This window comes from Bactrocera dorsalis, chromosome 3 (assembly GCF_023373825.1).
Source record: "Bactrocera dorsalis isolate Fly_Bdor chromosome 3, ASM2337382v1, whole genome shotgun sequence".
NCBI lineage: Eukaryota > Metazoa > Arthropoda > Insecta > Diptera > Tephritidae > Bactrocera > Bactrocera dorsalis.
In genome coordinates, this window is record NC_064305.1 from 81,818,598 (window position 1) to 81,830,817 (window position 12,220).

General features: G+C 35.9%; 2 protein-coding genes across 4 annotated transcripts in view; both read left to right on the top strand.

The window, feature by feature from the left end:
- LOC105229340 (solute carrier organic anion transporter family member 4A1) overlaps nucleotides 1-1,910 on the top strand; it is a 51,356-nt gene extending 49,446 nt beyond the window's left edge. Inside the window, exons 7-11 of the mRNA XM_049450744.1 lie at nucleotides 56-262; nucleotides 335-482; nucleotides 570-773; nucleotides 848-1,167; nucleotides 1,242-1,910. Of these exons, the coding sequence (XP_049306701.1) occupies nucleotides 56-262; nucleotides 335-482; nucleotides 570-773; nucleotides 848-1,167; nucleotides 1,242-1,416 (1,054 nt within the window). The 3' untranslated portion in view covers nucleotides 1,417-1,910. The remainder of the gene's footprint in view (nucleotides 1-55; nucleotides 263-334; nucleotides 483-569; nucleotides 774-847; nucleotides 1,168-1,241) is intronic.
- A 2,081-nt stretch (nucleotides 1,911-3,991) lies between these two features.
- LOC105229346 (solute carrier organic anion transporter family member 74D) lies at nucleotides 3,992-7,648 on the top strand. 3 transcript variants are annotated; one of them, XM_011209587.4, is made up of 9 exons: nucleotides 3,992-4,311; nucleotides 4,401-4,630; nucleotides 4,694-5,026; nucleotides 5,618-6,089; nucleotides 6,163-6,369; nucleotides 6,437-6,584; nucleotides 6,644-6,859; nucleotides 6,913-7,253; nucleotides 7,347-7,648. In XM_011209587.4, the coding sequence occupies exons 1-9, from the start codon at nucleotides 4,067-4,069 to the stop codon at nucleotides 7,513-7,515; spliced, it is 2,361 nt and encodes a 786-aa protein (XP_011207889.2). In that variant the 5' UTR covers nucleotides 3,992-4,066; the 3' UTR covers nucleotides 7,516-7,648. The 3 variants fall into 3 exon arrangements, with proteins under 3 accessions (XP_011207889.2, XP_049306704.1, XP_011207898.2); XM_049450747.1 differs by having other exon boundaries at nucleotides 6,644-6,841; nucleotides 6,934-7,253; XM_011209596.4 differs by having other exon boundaries at nucleotides 3,993-4,311; nucleotides 6,934-7,253.
- The last annotated feature ends 4,572 nt before the right edge of the window (nucleotides 7,649-12,220 follow it).

Consider the following 12,220-nt stretch of genomic DNA (forward strand, 5'->3'; position numbering starts at 1 on the left):
CTTCAAAAATCTTTTCAACACACATTCTCACTATATTCTTCCAACTTCTCCACAGTTTGGTGACTGGTACCGTTGCGCTAGCTTTCTCCGCCGCTGGTATTTTACTATCAGGCTTTGTAATATCGCACTATAAGCCCCGAGCACGCTATATGGCCGCATGGAATGTGATTGTGGGTTTCTTGACAGTAGCTGGTATCCTGGCATATGCATTTATCGGTTGCCCTGGTAATGAACAATCGGTTATTGTTAATATACATGACAGGTAACTGCTATATAAAATATATAAATATATTAATATGAAACTAAAAATAAAACATTTTTCTTAAAAATATAGCGCTCTGAACAGCACACCCACCTGCAATTCGGTATGCCATTGTGATTATGTGCGCTACTCACCAGTGTGTGGAGAGAATAATATGACTTATATCTCACCATGCCATGCGGGTTGTAAGAAACAATACAAAACTGCCAGTGGAAGGAAGGTAATAAACGAATTAATTTATTATTATTTTTTTTTTTGAATATTTAATAACTTTTAAACTCATTTTCACTCTCGCTTTCATTTTCAGATTTACTACGACTGTTCTTGTATACCTAATGATAGCCGCAATAAGACTTCGAAACCTCTATTTCAACGTCTCACAGTTATGGATTTGAAATCAGAGGAATTAGAGGATGATGAAAATTTCACCACAACGATGATACCCGAAGAGTGGACCACCACAACAGAAGTGTTAACTTTACCCACAACGCTGAGCACGACATATCCTGATGTGAGTAGACTCGAAGGTTCTAAAACACTATCGACTTACAAAACTAACGCTTACATCCTTTATTATACTTTTAGGTTGCACTCGGCGGTCAGGCCATAACTGGCGCCTGTCCGGTAAACTGTTTCGCTCAATTCGTCACCTTCCTATCGGTGATGTGTTGTCTGAAGTTTGTCGGCGCTACAGGGCGCGCTTCGAACTTCTTGGTGTCAGTACGCTGTGTATCTGAAAAGGATAAAACGGCTGCCATGGGTTTCGGCATGATGATGATGTCGATGTTAGCGTTTATACCCAGTCCAATCTTCTTCGGTTGGGTGCTCGATCGTCTTTGCTTGGTGTGGGGAAAAACGTGTACGAACAAGGGCAATTGCTGGCTTTATGATCCTGAATCGCTAAGGTACTCATCTCTTTTGAATATTAATTAAGTTATCTGAGACAATTGTTTAATCATAAAACTTTTTATTTCTCCAGATACACACTCAATATAACCGCTTCCGTATTTGTTGCTATTGGCGCTCTGTTCGATTGGGGTGTTTGGTATTATGTAAAAGATCTAAAAATCTTCGACGAGGAGGTGAAAGATTTCGAAATGAATGTTGTGCAGCATGAGGAAGAGGTGAATTCAATAAAGGATTTGGAAGCATAATTGTCATTGCGCATAAATATTATGGACCTAGTTCGTTGTATGAGAGTGTGCGTCTGTTTGAGTGCGTCTGTTTTGGTTGTGAGTGTGGCTGACGTATATACTAAGTAGACATGTAAATACAAGTTTTTGATCTTCTATTTTTTTTAATACAAGGTTATACAGTTGCGAGTATACAAGTATATAGTAAATAACTAGCTCATTTTGTATATAAACTGAAGAAATAAAACAAAAATAAGCTAATTTACCAAAGTTTTTGCTAAATAATTTTGTTAATGTTTATATATATTTACATACGCGAATTATTTGTTGTTCTTTATGATTAAAAAATATCCTGTATAGCAGAAATTAATTACAAATTGTAGATTTCTAAGAATGAAGTATTAATAGCTAAGTTTTATGTATCAATCTATGTGTCTAATCTTAGTTTAATTATTGTACATATATACATTCGAAAATACATTTACTTCATTCTCAATAAAATAAGAATTTTAAAACTGTTGATTTATTTGTGTCTAACGGGATCACAATAGTATGATCTGTAATTTTTGGAAAATATATTTATTATAAAATATATATAAATTAAAAATAGGTTATAGTAGGTTGGTCTGGTAGGTCAATGAGCGACGCATAGACCAGTTTTGATCATTCACAATACCAGGTGGAACTCAGTTACTAGGTTCATGAAGAGTAGTCATCCTTTAGAATGCCTGCCCTTGTCGCGAATTTCAACAGACCCACATGATCACAGCTTTCTTTAGACATTTCCTGCAGGCTTCTCGATCTGTCAGCCCGGTTCTGTGGACGTGTGCCAACACCTGGTAGTGACCAATTAGTATTCCAATCGTGTTCCTACAGTCTACTTCTTTCGAGTGCCAGTAGGAATTTTGTGTACTTTCGATGTGTGGCATATACATATTCTTTCTATCAAAATATAATCATACAGAGTGTATTTTTTGACGTCTTTTCTAAGATTTTAAGAATAATAAATAACTCTGTAATAGTCGCCCAAGAATTAATAACATCCAAATATTGGGTAGTCGAAAAAGTCTTTTCGTATTTCGCCAATATATGTCGTTGCAGTCAGTTTATCCGCATTGCTACCAATCACATTGTGTCATACCTAGAAAGTTGAAATTTTAAGCTTAGTTTAACCAAAAAATTAAATTCGGGGAAATTGAAAAAAACTTAGAAGGAATAGAAGTAAACACCTGTTCAAAAATGAGTGAAAATAATGAAGAAATTCGCTATATTTTGAAATTTTTGTATAAAAAAGGGAAGAATACTGCGCAAGCCATCAATGAAATTTGTGAAGTTTACGAAGACGATGATTTATCAGTTCGTGTAGTACAACAATGGTTCGCTCGCTTCCGTTCTGGAAATTTCGATGCGAAAGTTGCACCCCGCTTTAGTCGACCTTTCGAAAAAGTCGATGAAATTATGGAAAAGATTGACCAGGACCGTCACATAAGCGGCCATGACATCGTTAAAGAACTTAACCTTCATATGAAAATTATTTTGAACCATTTAAAAAAGGCTGGCTACAAAAAGTAGTGTGAATTTAATGGACCGAATTAACATCTGCGATTCTTTGATAAAACGAAATAAAATCGAACCATTTCTGAAGCGACAGGAGACGAAAAATAGATCAATAATGTGCAAAAAAGATCATGGTCCAATCGTGGTGAAGCTGAGTAAATGGTTATGCTGAGTGTTTGGTGAGATTTGAATGAACGATTGATTCTACATTTTACTGTGAACAACTGATGAGATTGAAGACTAATCAACGGAAAGGGCTTCGTCTACCATCAGAACAACGCTACACCACACACATCTTTCGGCAAAGACTGAGAGAGCTTACCTGGGAAGTTTTAATGCATCCACCATATAGCCCTGATGCACCATCGGACTATCATTTGTTTCGGTCAATGCATAACTCCCTGTTGCCTAAATTGGTCGAAACTTAACAGTTTATTTACTATCTTTATTTGATTTATCTTTATGCCTATCACTATTTGTTGTAATTTCCGACAAATTCAACCGGTTCCTCAAAATTATAACTGCGGGTAGTTACCCAATTAAATGCCATTGGGAAAATAGACTCATATGGAAATTTGTCAGCTCATCAGCTTTCTAGTTTTCAGAGCGATTTTAATTTGAGCGGGAATCCAAATAAGTTTGAAAAAAAAAACGAAACTTGATGCTATTGATAATGAAGACAGACACCTCTAGACTAACATTGAGCTCACAGTCAGCGAACTCAACGCTGGTATTGCCTTGCCGCTATCGGAGTTAACACCCGTCTCCCAGTCGGAGTACTTTCCGCAGACTTTCCACAGAAGGTACTTAACATAAAGATCAGAATGTAGGTAACCCGTCTAAAATTTTATTAGAAGAACTAAATCCACACATAATAATAACTATTACAATTTATAACTGCACTTTATGTACTTTAAAGCGTGCTCCAGGAAACTGCACAACGCAATTAATAATTAAGATAATGCATTATTTAAGATAATACATATTGAGATATCATCAAATATGATAAATGACATAAGTTTCATACGAAAACAGTAGTCTGTCAATTCACAGCCTCAGTTAGTTCCAGCAGCTGTGTCGACACGCGTCTAGCACTCCAACCCATAATGCAAAAATGGTACAACTTTTGGATGATAAATTGAAAACCGATGCGCGAAAAGATAGTGCTGTTGAACTTAATTTGCTAACTGATTCGAGAATGGAAGCTCCAACGGAAGAGTGTACACAGGAGCAACCTAAAAATGCTGAAGAGGTGAGTGACAGCAATAAAAGAGAGATCGATGCCGTTGAACGGGGTATGCCGCTAACGGATGATGTGAGATGTGGTTTTTGGTTTTTCAAAGGAGCATTCTTTCAGAGGTGAGTAAAAGAAACCCGTTTTTATTAATTCGAAACGTCGATCTGTACTGTCCGTATTTTTATTATTTTTTATTGTGTTGTTGTGACAGATTCGCCAATCAAACAACATATGTAATACTCTATGGATTAGTGGGCTGCGTACTCTCCATGACTTATGCCTACTTCAATGGCACGCTGACCACACTTGAAAAACGCTTCAAGATACCATCAAAGAATACAGGCATAATTTCAATTGGAAATAACCTCACTCAAATGTCTGTATCGGCTATGCTAAGCTACTACGCCAGCAAAGGGCATCGTCCACGTTGGATCGGTTTTGGTGAGTGAAAAACAATAGACGATAAAATATTCAAATTTATTTGTCTTTTAACTATCCACGCAGGTATTATGACATATGTCGGTTTCTGCGTGCTAAATGCCTCGCCGCACTTTCTTTATGGTCCCGGCAAAGACGCCCTCGCACTTACAGCCGAATTTGGTGGCGTTGTTAACGAAAATACCACTCAGGATGTGTTGGAAAAACAACACGCCAAAGAGTTATGTCGTGATCGCAGCAATGAGACCGCTTGTGCACTCGAAGATGGTAATTTCGCACCACAGGCGGTACTTTTTCTGGCGCAAGTCGTATCTGGTATTGGTGGTGGACTTTACTATACGCTCGGTATATCCTACATGGATGACAATACGAAGAAGTCTAAAACGCCGGCGCTATTAAGTAAGTACGTCAAGTTTTTATTATAGTGCAAATTAAAATTCGCAGAAAATGCATTATTTGTTAAGGGCTTAGAGTTGTCATGAAGCGAGATAAGAGAAAAATCTATGATATTGATATTATGATAGCCTTCTTCTAAGAGGTAACGACAACAATAGTTTATTTATTGTGAACTTAACAAGTGAGTCAAGTAAAAAATCGGAGTACTTAGATGTCTTATCTAAGTAGTTGACGAAAACATACAATTGATGCATTTCTGACGTTGCGCTTAGTACACCCATAGAGAGAAAATCGGGGGCTGAGGATGATTTAAATTAATTTTTTGTGCATAAATTATGCAAAAAATTGCCCCGCGGCTTTTGTAATAACAAAGACCTCAGCTTGAAATATACGGCAGTGGCCCGGCAACCTAAAAAGTTGCCTTTTGCCTAACTCTGGACCCTATATTCCCGCACCAACTCCATCGTCCATTTTCGAGCCAAAAAAATATAACAAAGTTGAAAGCAATATTTTTTTAATAACATAGATTTTTCTTCACTTCGTAATTATAGTATATTACAAAATTTATACTTCTATCTTTCTCTCGCTATCTAGGCTTGTCGTATTTCTTCCACATGCTGGGCCCCGCCATCGGCTACTCTTTGGCCTCATTCTGTCTGCGTGTCTATATCGCACCGCAATTGAAACCACTCATTAATAATAAAGATCCGCGTTGGGTAGGCGCCTGGTGGATGGGTTGGCTGCTGCTGGGCTCTGCACTCTTTATATCCGGCTTAATATTCAGCATGTTACCACAAGAACTGCCACGCGCAAAAGCACGCCGACTTGTAGAGGAACGTAAACGAAGAGAGGCAAATGCATCGAAAGCCGGTGCAAGTGAAGAACCCGTAGTGTCCAAGGCTTCTATTCGTGACATGGTGGTCACATTCAAACGTCTCGCCACGAATAAGACGCTGATATGTAATAATATATCTTCAATCTTCTATTATTTCGGTTACACGCCTTATTGGATTTTTACGCCGAAATATATTGAGGTGCAATATCGACAATCGGCTGCGACGTCGAGGTAAGCGATACACTCATCTATGTTTCACAATTTTTTATATGATTATTTATAAATATTTTTTTATTTTCTCCAGCATGGTCACCGGCACCGTTGCGTTAGCTTTCTCCGCTCTTGGCGTACTCATTTCCGGTTTCGTCATATCGAGGTTCAAACCAAGCGCTCGTTATATGGCCGCCTGGAATGTACTCGTTGGTTTGCTTTCCGTTGCCGGTTGCATTGCTTATGCTTTTATTGGTTGCCCGGGGAATGAACAGTCGATGGTTGTCAATATACCGGGGAGGTATGTTTGGAAAATACTCATTATTTTAAAAGTTATATTTACGTGGCTCTGCTGTATTCAATTTCAGTGGTCCTAACAGCGTTGCCACCTGTAATTCCGCATGTTATTGCGATTATGTGCCCTTTTCACCAGTTTGCGGCCAGAATAATATGACTTATATATCACCATGCCACGCCGGTTGCAGGCTTTCAATCACCGATAATAGCGGTGCCAAGGTGAGTAACACGTTTTGATGATCATTTTAGAAGCTATACAAATATAAAATTCGTTTCAGACTTTTACTGATTGCGGCTGTATCTCTACAGCTGGTACAACGCCGAATGCAAAGACTAAGCGCTCATTTTTAGAATCGCTGAATATAACAGAGAGCGAGTTGCTGACCAGCTCCAATAATACAATGATCGAAGCAACAACAACAGAGATGATAACAAATGACGGATCCTTTCTCTCACCTGCTACCACAATAACAAAAGTAGGTGAACAACTGAGTGTAAGTACTTATGTCTTTCTTTCACATTTGTGCTCTAATAAACTTAAATTAAGTTCTCTCCTCATCAACAACAGTCCTCATTCGGTGGTTACGCCACCCCTGGCGCTTGTCCCGTTTACTGTTTTAAGCAATTTGTGCTGTTTTTGTCAGTCATGTGTCTATTAAAGTTCATCGGTGCCACTGGACGCGCCTCGAACTTCTTGGTCACGGTGCGTTGTGTGTCGGAACAGGATAAAGCCGCTGCCATGGGTTTTGGCATGATGTTGGCGTGCATGCTGTCCTTTATACCCGCTCCGATATTCTTCGGCTGGCTGTTGGATAGTATGTGCTTGGTGTGGGGCAAGACGTGCAGCAACAAAGGCAATTGTTGGCTATATGATCCACTCGTTATGAGGTAGGCTGATATTTTTTTCAAAGAAATTAAGTTGATGTTTTGGCATTTTAATAATTTTTAAACTAATTTATGTATGTGATACTATCATTTCAGATACATCCTCAATTTAACGGCTGGTGCATTCATTTTTGTTGGTACTGTTTTCGATGGCGGGGTCTGGTTTTTGGTAAAGGATCTTAAAATATTTGATGAAGAGAAGCAGAACACTGAAGAAGGCACCAAAGAAGAGAAGGATGTTATGCTTTTTGAAGAAAAAGACTAAAAATGTATTAATTTTTTATATATTTTTTTAATGTTTAAACATGTTTTTAAATTTATGCATAATTTTTATGGCTCAAAAGCATATAAAAAGGCTTTATAACCAAATAAATTGATCTTTTAATACAAATTTGAAATCATAGAAAATTTTTAAATTTAAGCCTTAGCTCAGAGAATTCCTCGGGTAGCACACAAGTAGATTCTAATTGATTTAATGTGCACATTCTCACCACAGTCGGGTACACGCAACCGGAATGAGCCTGGATATTTATCCGGCCTAAGGCTGTGTGCTTTGAATAAATCATTTTGATACCAAACTTCCTATTCGCTCAAAGTATATATGTATATCGAATTACTACTGTACTTTGTCTGCCTGGTGCAGTTTGAAGTACAGTGTGATAGTAGTGTGGTCTTCAAAATCTATGGTAAATCCGGTTTGTGCCTTTGCTAAACGAACTTACTCCGCTGTGAAGAAGAGTGAACGCAAACCTTGCGCCTGAAGTTAGACAGCAATGCTAATACATACAATAATGTTTTAATCAGCGTACTGTGTGCAATTTTTTAAATATATAACACAAAATTTTTGGTTTAAGCGTTTTTCTATCATTACTCTACTTTATATGAAAAATGTGCAATCGTATGAGATAAGCAACTCTTGGAAATATATACATACATAGGAATTTAAATAATTGAGCTATACGTTCTATTGTAATATGATTGCAATAAATATTATCTACAAAATATAAAATCGCTTTTAACTCTGTTCGAAATGAAAATTGTGAGACTATATTTAAAAGAATTCCACAGCTTTGTAATTGTGAAAAAATACTTCATAATGAAGATAAGCGGGTTTTTGGTTACATATGAGCATGGAAAGCTTACATACATATGTATGTATATACAGTAGTCACTGTTGAAATGTTAACCTACAAAATTTGTATGGCTAAGCTCGACAAAAGTAGAATTTCTATACATATATGCATACAATTTTTTTATTCAAAATTTTTTAATCTATTTCAAAGGTTTTTAATATAAATTTTTTTTTTTTTTATTTTTTTATTTTTTTTTAATTATTTTTCAAAAATTGTTAATTTTTAGTTTAAAAAAATATATAATTTTTTTCAAAATTTTTTAATTATTTTTTTCGAAATTTTTTAATTTTATTTTTCAAAAATATACAACTTTTTTCAAAATTTTTTAATTCTTTTTTTCAAAATTTTTAATTTTTTTTTTAATTATTAATTTTTATTTTTCAAAAATATATTTTTTTCAAAATTTTGTAATTTTTGTTTCAAAATTTTTAATTTTTTTTCAAAATTTTTATTTTAATTTTTAAATTTTTTTACTCATAATTACAATTACCGTACTATATTTCATTTCAAACATGGTGGCAACACTTTTCATAAAAAATTCAAATTTTAAATCGGTTCAATCTACACCACATGTTATAAAAATTATTGCATAGCTCTTAAGTAAACAGAAAAATTTTCCACAGTTATAAAAAATATGATTTTTATACGAATTCTTCTTATTCCTACAAAAAAATCAAAAGCGACGAATAAAGATAAAAGCGAAAAGGAATGCCTACAATTTTATGTAGATAAGTACACATACAAAGGCGCAGTCAGTCAGCTTCGCAGCTCTTTTCATTTCTTATAGGAATAAATAAAGAATAATCAAACTATGGGAGAGTTCAACAGACGCACCTGAATTTATTTATGGCAAATAAATATGATTATGCCCAACAGTACAACAAGAAAACAAGTTAGCCTAGGTTGCACCTTGTCAAATGAAAATGATATCCACACAAGAGCTTGACTTTGATCGTTCAGTTTGTATGCCAGCTGTATGCTATAGTTGTCCAAAAGCGGGGCTTTGGATTGAGGTGAAAAGGATGTGTAAACAATTTCAGATCAATATCTCAAAAACTACCACTAGTTCACTGACATGCCATACAGAGTGACATGGCTAAATCGTCTCAGCTCTTATATTCATATATTTATAGGGTCTCGGGCATATTCTTCTGGGTGTTACAAATTTCGTGGCATTCTTAAAATACTCTGTGCAGGGTATAATAAAATCAAAATGTACATGCCCCATGTTCGTTTTCGGGTCAAAAGATCGAAAATCATATAAAAAACAAAACTGTTTCCATCTTTTTTCTGCTTTTCTAATATACTTATTGCACTAATGCTATAGAAAACATTTGTCGGACTTACTTTCAAAACATCTCTATAGCAAAATAATAAGCTCTTGCTTAAATCCCTACATTCCTCAATGACATTTTGAAGGGTATAAAATTGATTAAAGCCCAAACACTTTAATTGACGATCATAAGAAACGAATTATTTAGGGAGCAGACTATCTATTTGGGCTTGACGTATCCAAACACCTTTCTATATTGCTGATAAGGTTTCTGCATATGATTTTGTTTTTGTTTTTGATTTTGCGTTGATTAAATCAGTTTGAGTGCTTAAACATGCATATTTTACGCTTACCGTGTGAGATAAGATATCAGCGTCATATTTACCATAATTTGTACACGGAATTCGATGTTCCCTCAATGGTGCCAGCCAAAAGGTGGTTGACATCAATACAAACTATAATAAAGATATTAATTTTTTACTCTTCGTTCGAAATGCGCAACTTAAATATTTGATTTATGAGCTGAAATTAACGGTAAAATTTGAATACGTTCAGTCATGCCTGAATTTATGGTATCTATGGACTCAGCGTATTTAGTTGTAAAATATATGAATATTTAAATTACTTATCTGGTATTAAAGTTGATCGATTTTAAAGCAGTATATTTGCTACATTTTTAAAATAGAGCTAATACTGGAAATGTGATCAATAAAACATACATTCCACCTACCGTTGTTCATAGCAACTAGAAAAAGAATTTGTGGTATCACGGTCGGTTGTAACGATCTCCAATAATACCAAAGGGATTTAATGATCACAACAGATATTTGCTGTCATATTGTATTGTATTAACCACCTTATTTGAGTGAAATATTTCTTCAACCGACCAGTTTGGAACTTTGGAAAGAGACGTTGGACAAATCTGGCGAATTTGGTGGATGGGAGCATAGTTCGTAACACAATTATTTTAATTAATTGGTTTATCACTTTTTCATTTGTGAAAATTTAGGAATTATATGACCCTTGCGTTTTTTTGAGTACCAGTGATGTAACCTATAACTTGAGAATGATTGAATGGAACGTCATGAAACTAGGACAATGTTCAATAGATAAAGTCAATAATCAATAACAGCGTTAGATATTTATTATTCGTGGCATGATCTCCGCAAAGTATCGAACCTTTTCGTATGTAGTTTTAAAATATATGAACTCTGCGCTTGAGGGAAATCATTGAAACACTTAAAATGAGCTGGATTTACAGATAGTTAAAAAATTGGAGCCTTCGGAGGATGGGGCCATGTGTAGAAGTTCACATAAGTTAGGAAAGTTCGCAGAGCGCCACTCACTTGACAGAGGTCATAAACGATTATTTTAAATATGGCTCAAGCAGCTCACGAACTCCGGCCTTAGACCAAAAGTCCTCTGTGTAGTCCAAATACATTCGTTTGAAGGCGAGCTAAAGTGAGAAGACGAAACGTATCTCCCTAAGTTATAACTGCGTAAGCGGCATCTACGCCAATAAAGAAGAAGAAGTTCAAAAACTGAGAAATCATTTATATACAGCGTCTACTAATATAGATTATGTGTGTTTTGACAGCTTGTGGCTGCCATGTTTGTTTACGGATTTGTGTAACATTTTCTGTGTGTTCAGTAAAGTTTGCCATTTCATTGGATTGTCCAAGTTTATCATGCATATTTACGTTCTCGGGTGGCTACTGCAAGAGCTCTTTCGTCGAAAATTCATCTGCTCAGATTAGGCACTTTTCTGACTTAATGACTTTGTCAACAAACAAAATTGTCGCTATTGACATCAATCAAGTCCTGGTGTGGTTTAGCAAACATAATTACATCCCCAAATATTGACAGTTTGTGGAATGACAGCATCATCGGGTCTTATTCCTTTCGAAAAAAGGCTGGAAAGCAGTTGCCATCAATAGCAAGCGGTATAAAGCAATATTGATCGTATTTTTCCCCCGAAATTAGATAAAATTGACGGGAACTGATCTATTTCCTACAAGACGGTGCGCTGCGTAATATTTAACGTCTAAACATGAGCACCTTGCGTTCAAAGTTTGGGTAAGTCTAGTCCAATAGCCGTCAAGATCATGCGATTTAACCTCTCTAGACTATTTTCTCTGATGGTATGTGAAATCAAAGGTTTCCGCTAATCAACAAGCAACGTTCGCGAAGCTCGAAGACAAGATTCAGCGCACTATCTCCGAAACTCTTACCGAATGCTGCACCGCGTTAACAAAAATTCATGTAAACGCGTGGAGAAATGCAAACGGAGCTGGGGTAACCATTTTGTTCAAATCAAAAAGGGCATAAAATTGGCTGCAACAAAAATTGTGTTTAATTTGATATTAACATCATGACATTTTTGTTCGTAAACCTCTTATATATTGTATACAGAACCCTCACATTTAACACCAGCCAGAAAAGGATTACTGATGACCTTCAAAGCAACAACTAAGGCAATTGGAAATTACTCTTTACATTACTTCGAAGTACTCATAGTCAAAATCCCAATCAGAACTATTTACAACAACAAATAATTCTCGCCA

Excerpts from the sequence above, each read along its gene's own strand:
- LOC105229346 (XM_011209587.4), top strand. The coding sequence starts at position 4,067 with ATGGTACAACTTTTGGATGATAAATTGAAAACCGATGCGCGAAAAGAT. Across the intron at positions 4,312-4,400 it reads AAAGGAGCATTCTTTCAGAG|ATTCGCCAATCAAACAACAT; the intron begins GTGAGTAAAAGA and ends TTGTTGTGACAG. Across the intron at positions 7,254-7,346 it reads TATGATCCACTCGTTATGAG|ATACATCCTCAATTTAACGG; the intron begins GTAGGCTGATAT and ends CTATCATTTCAG.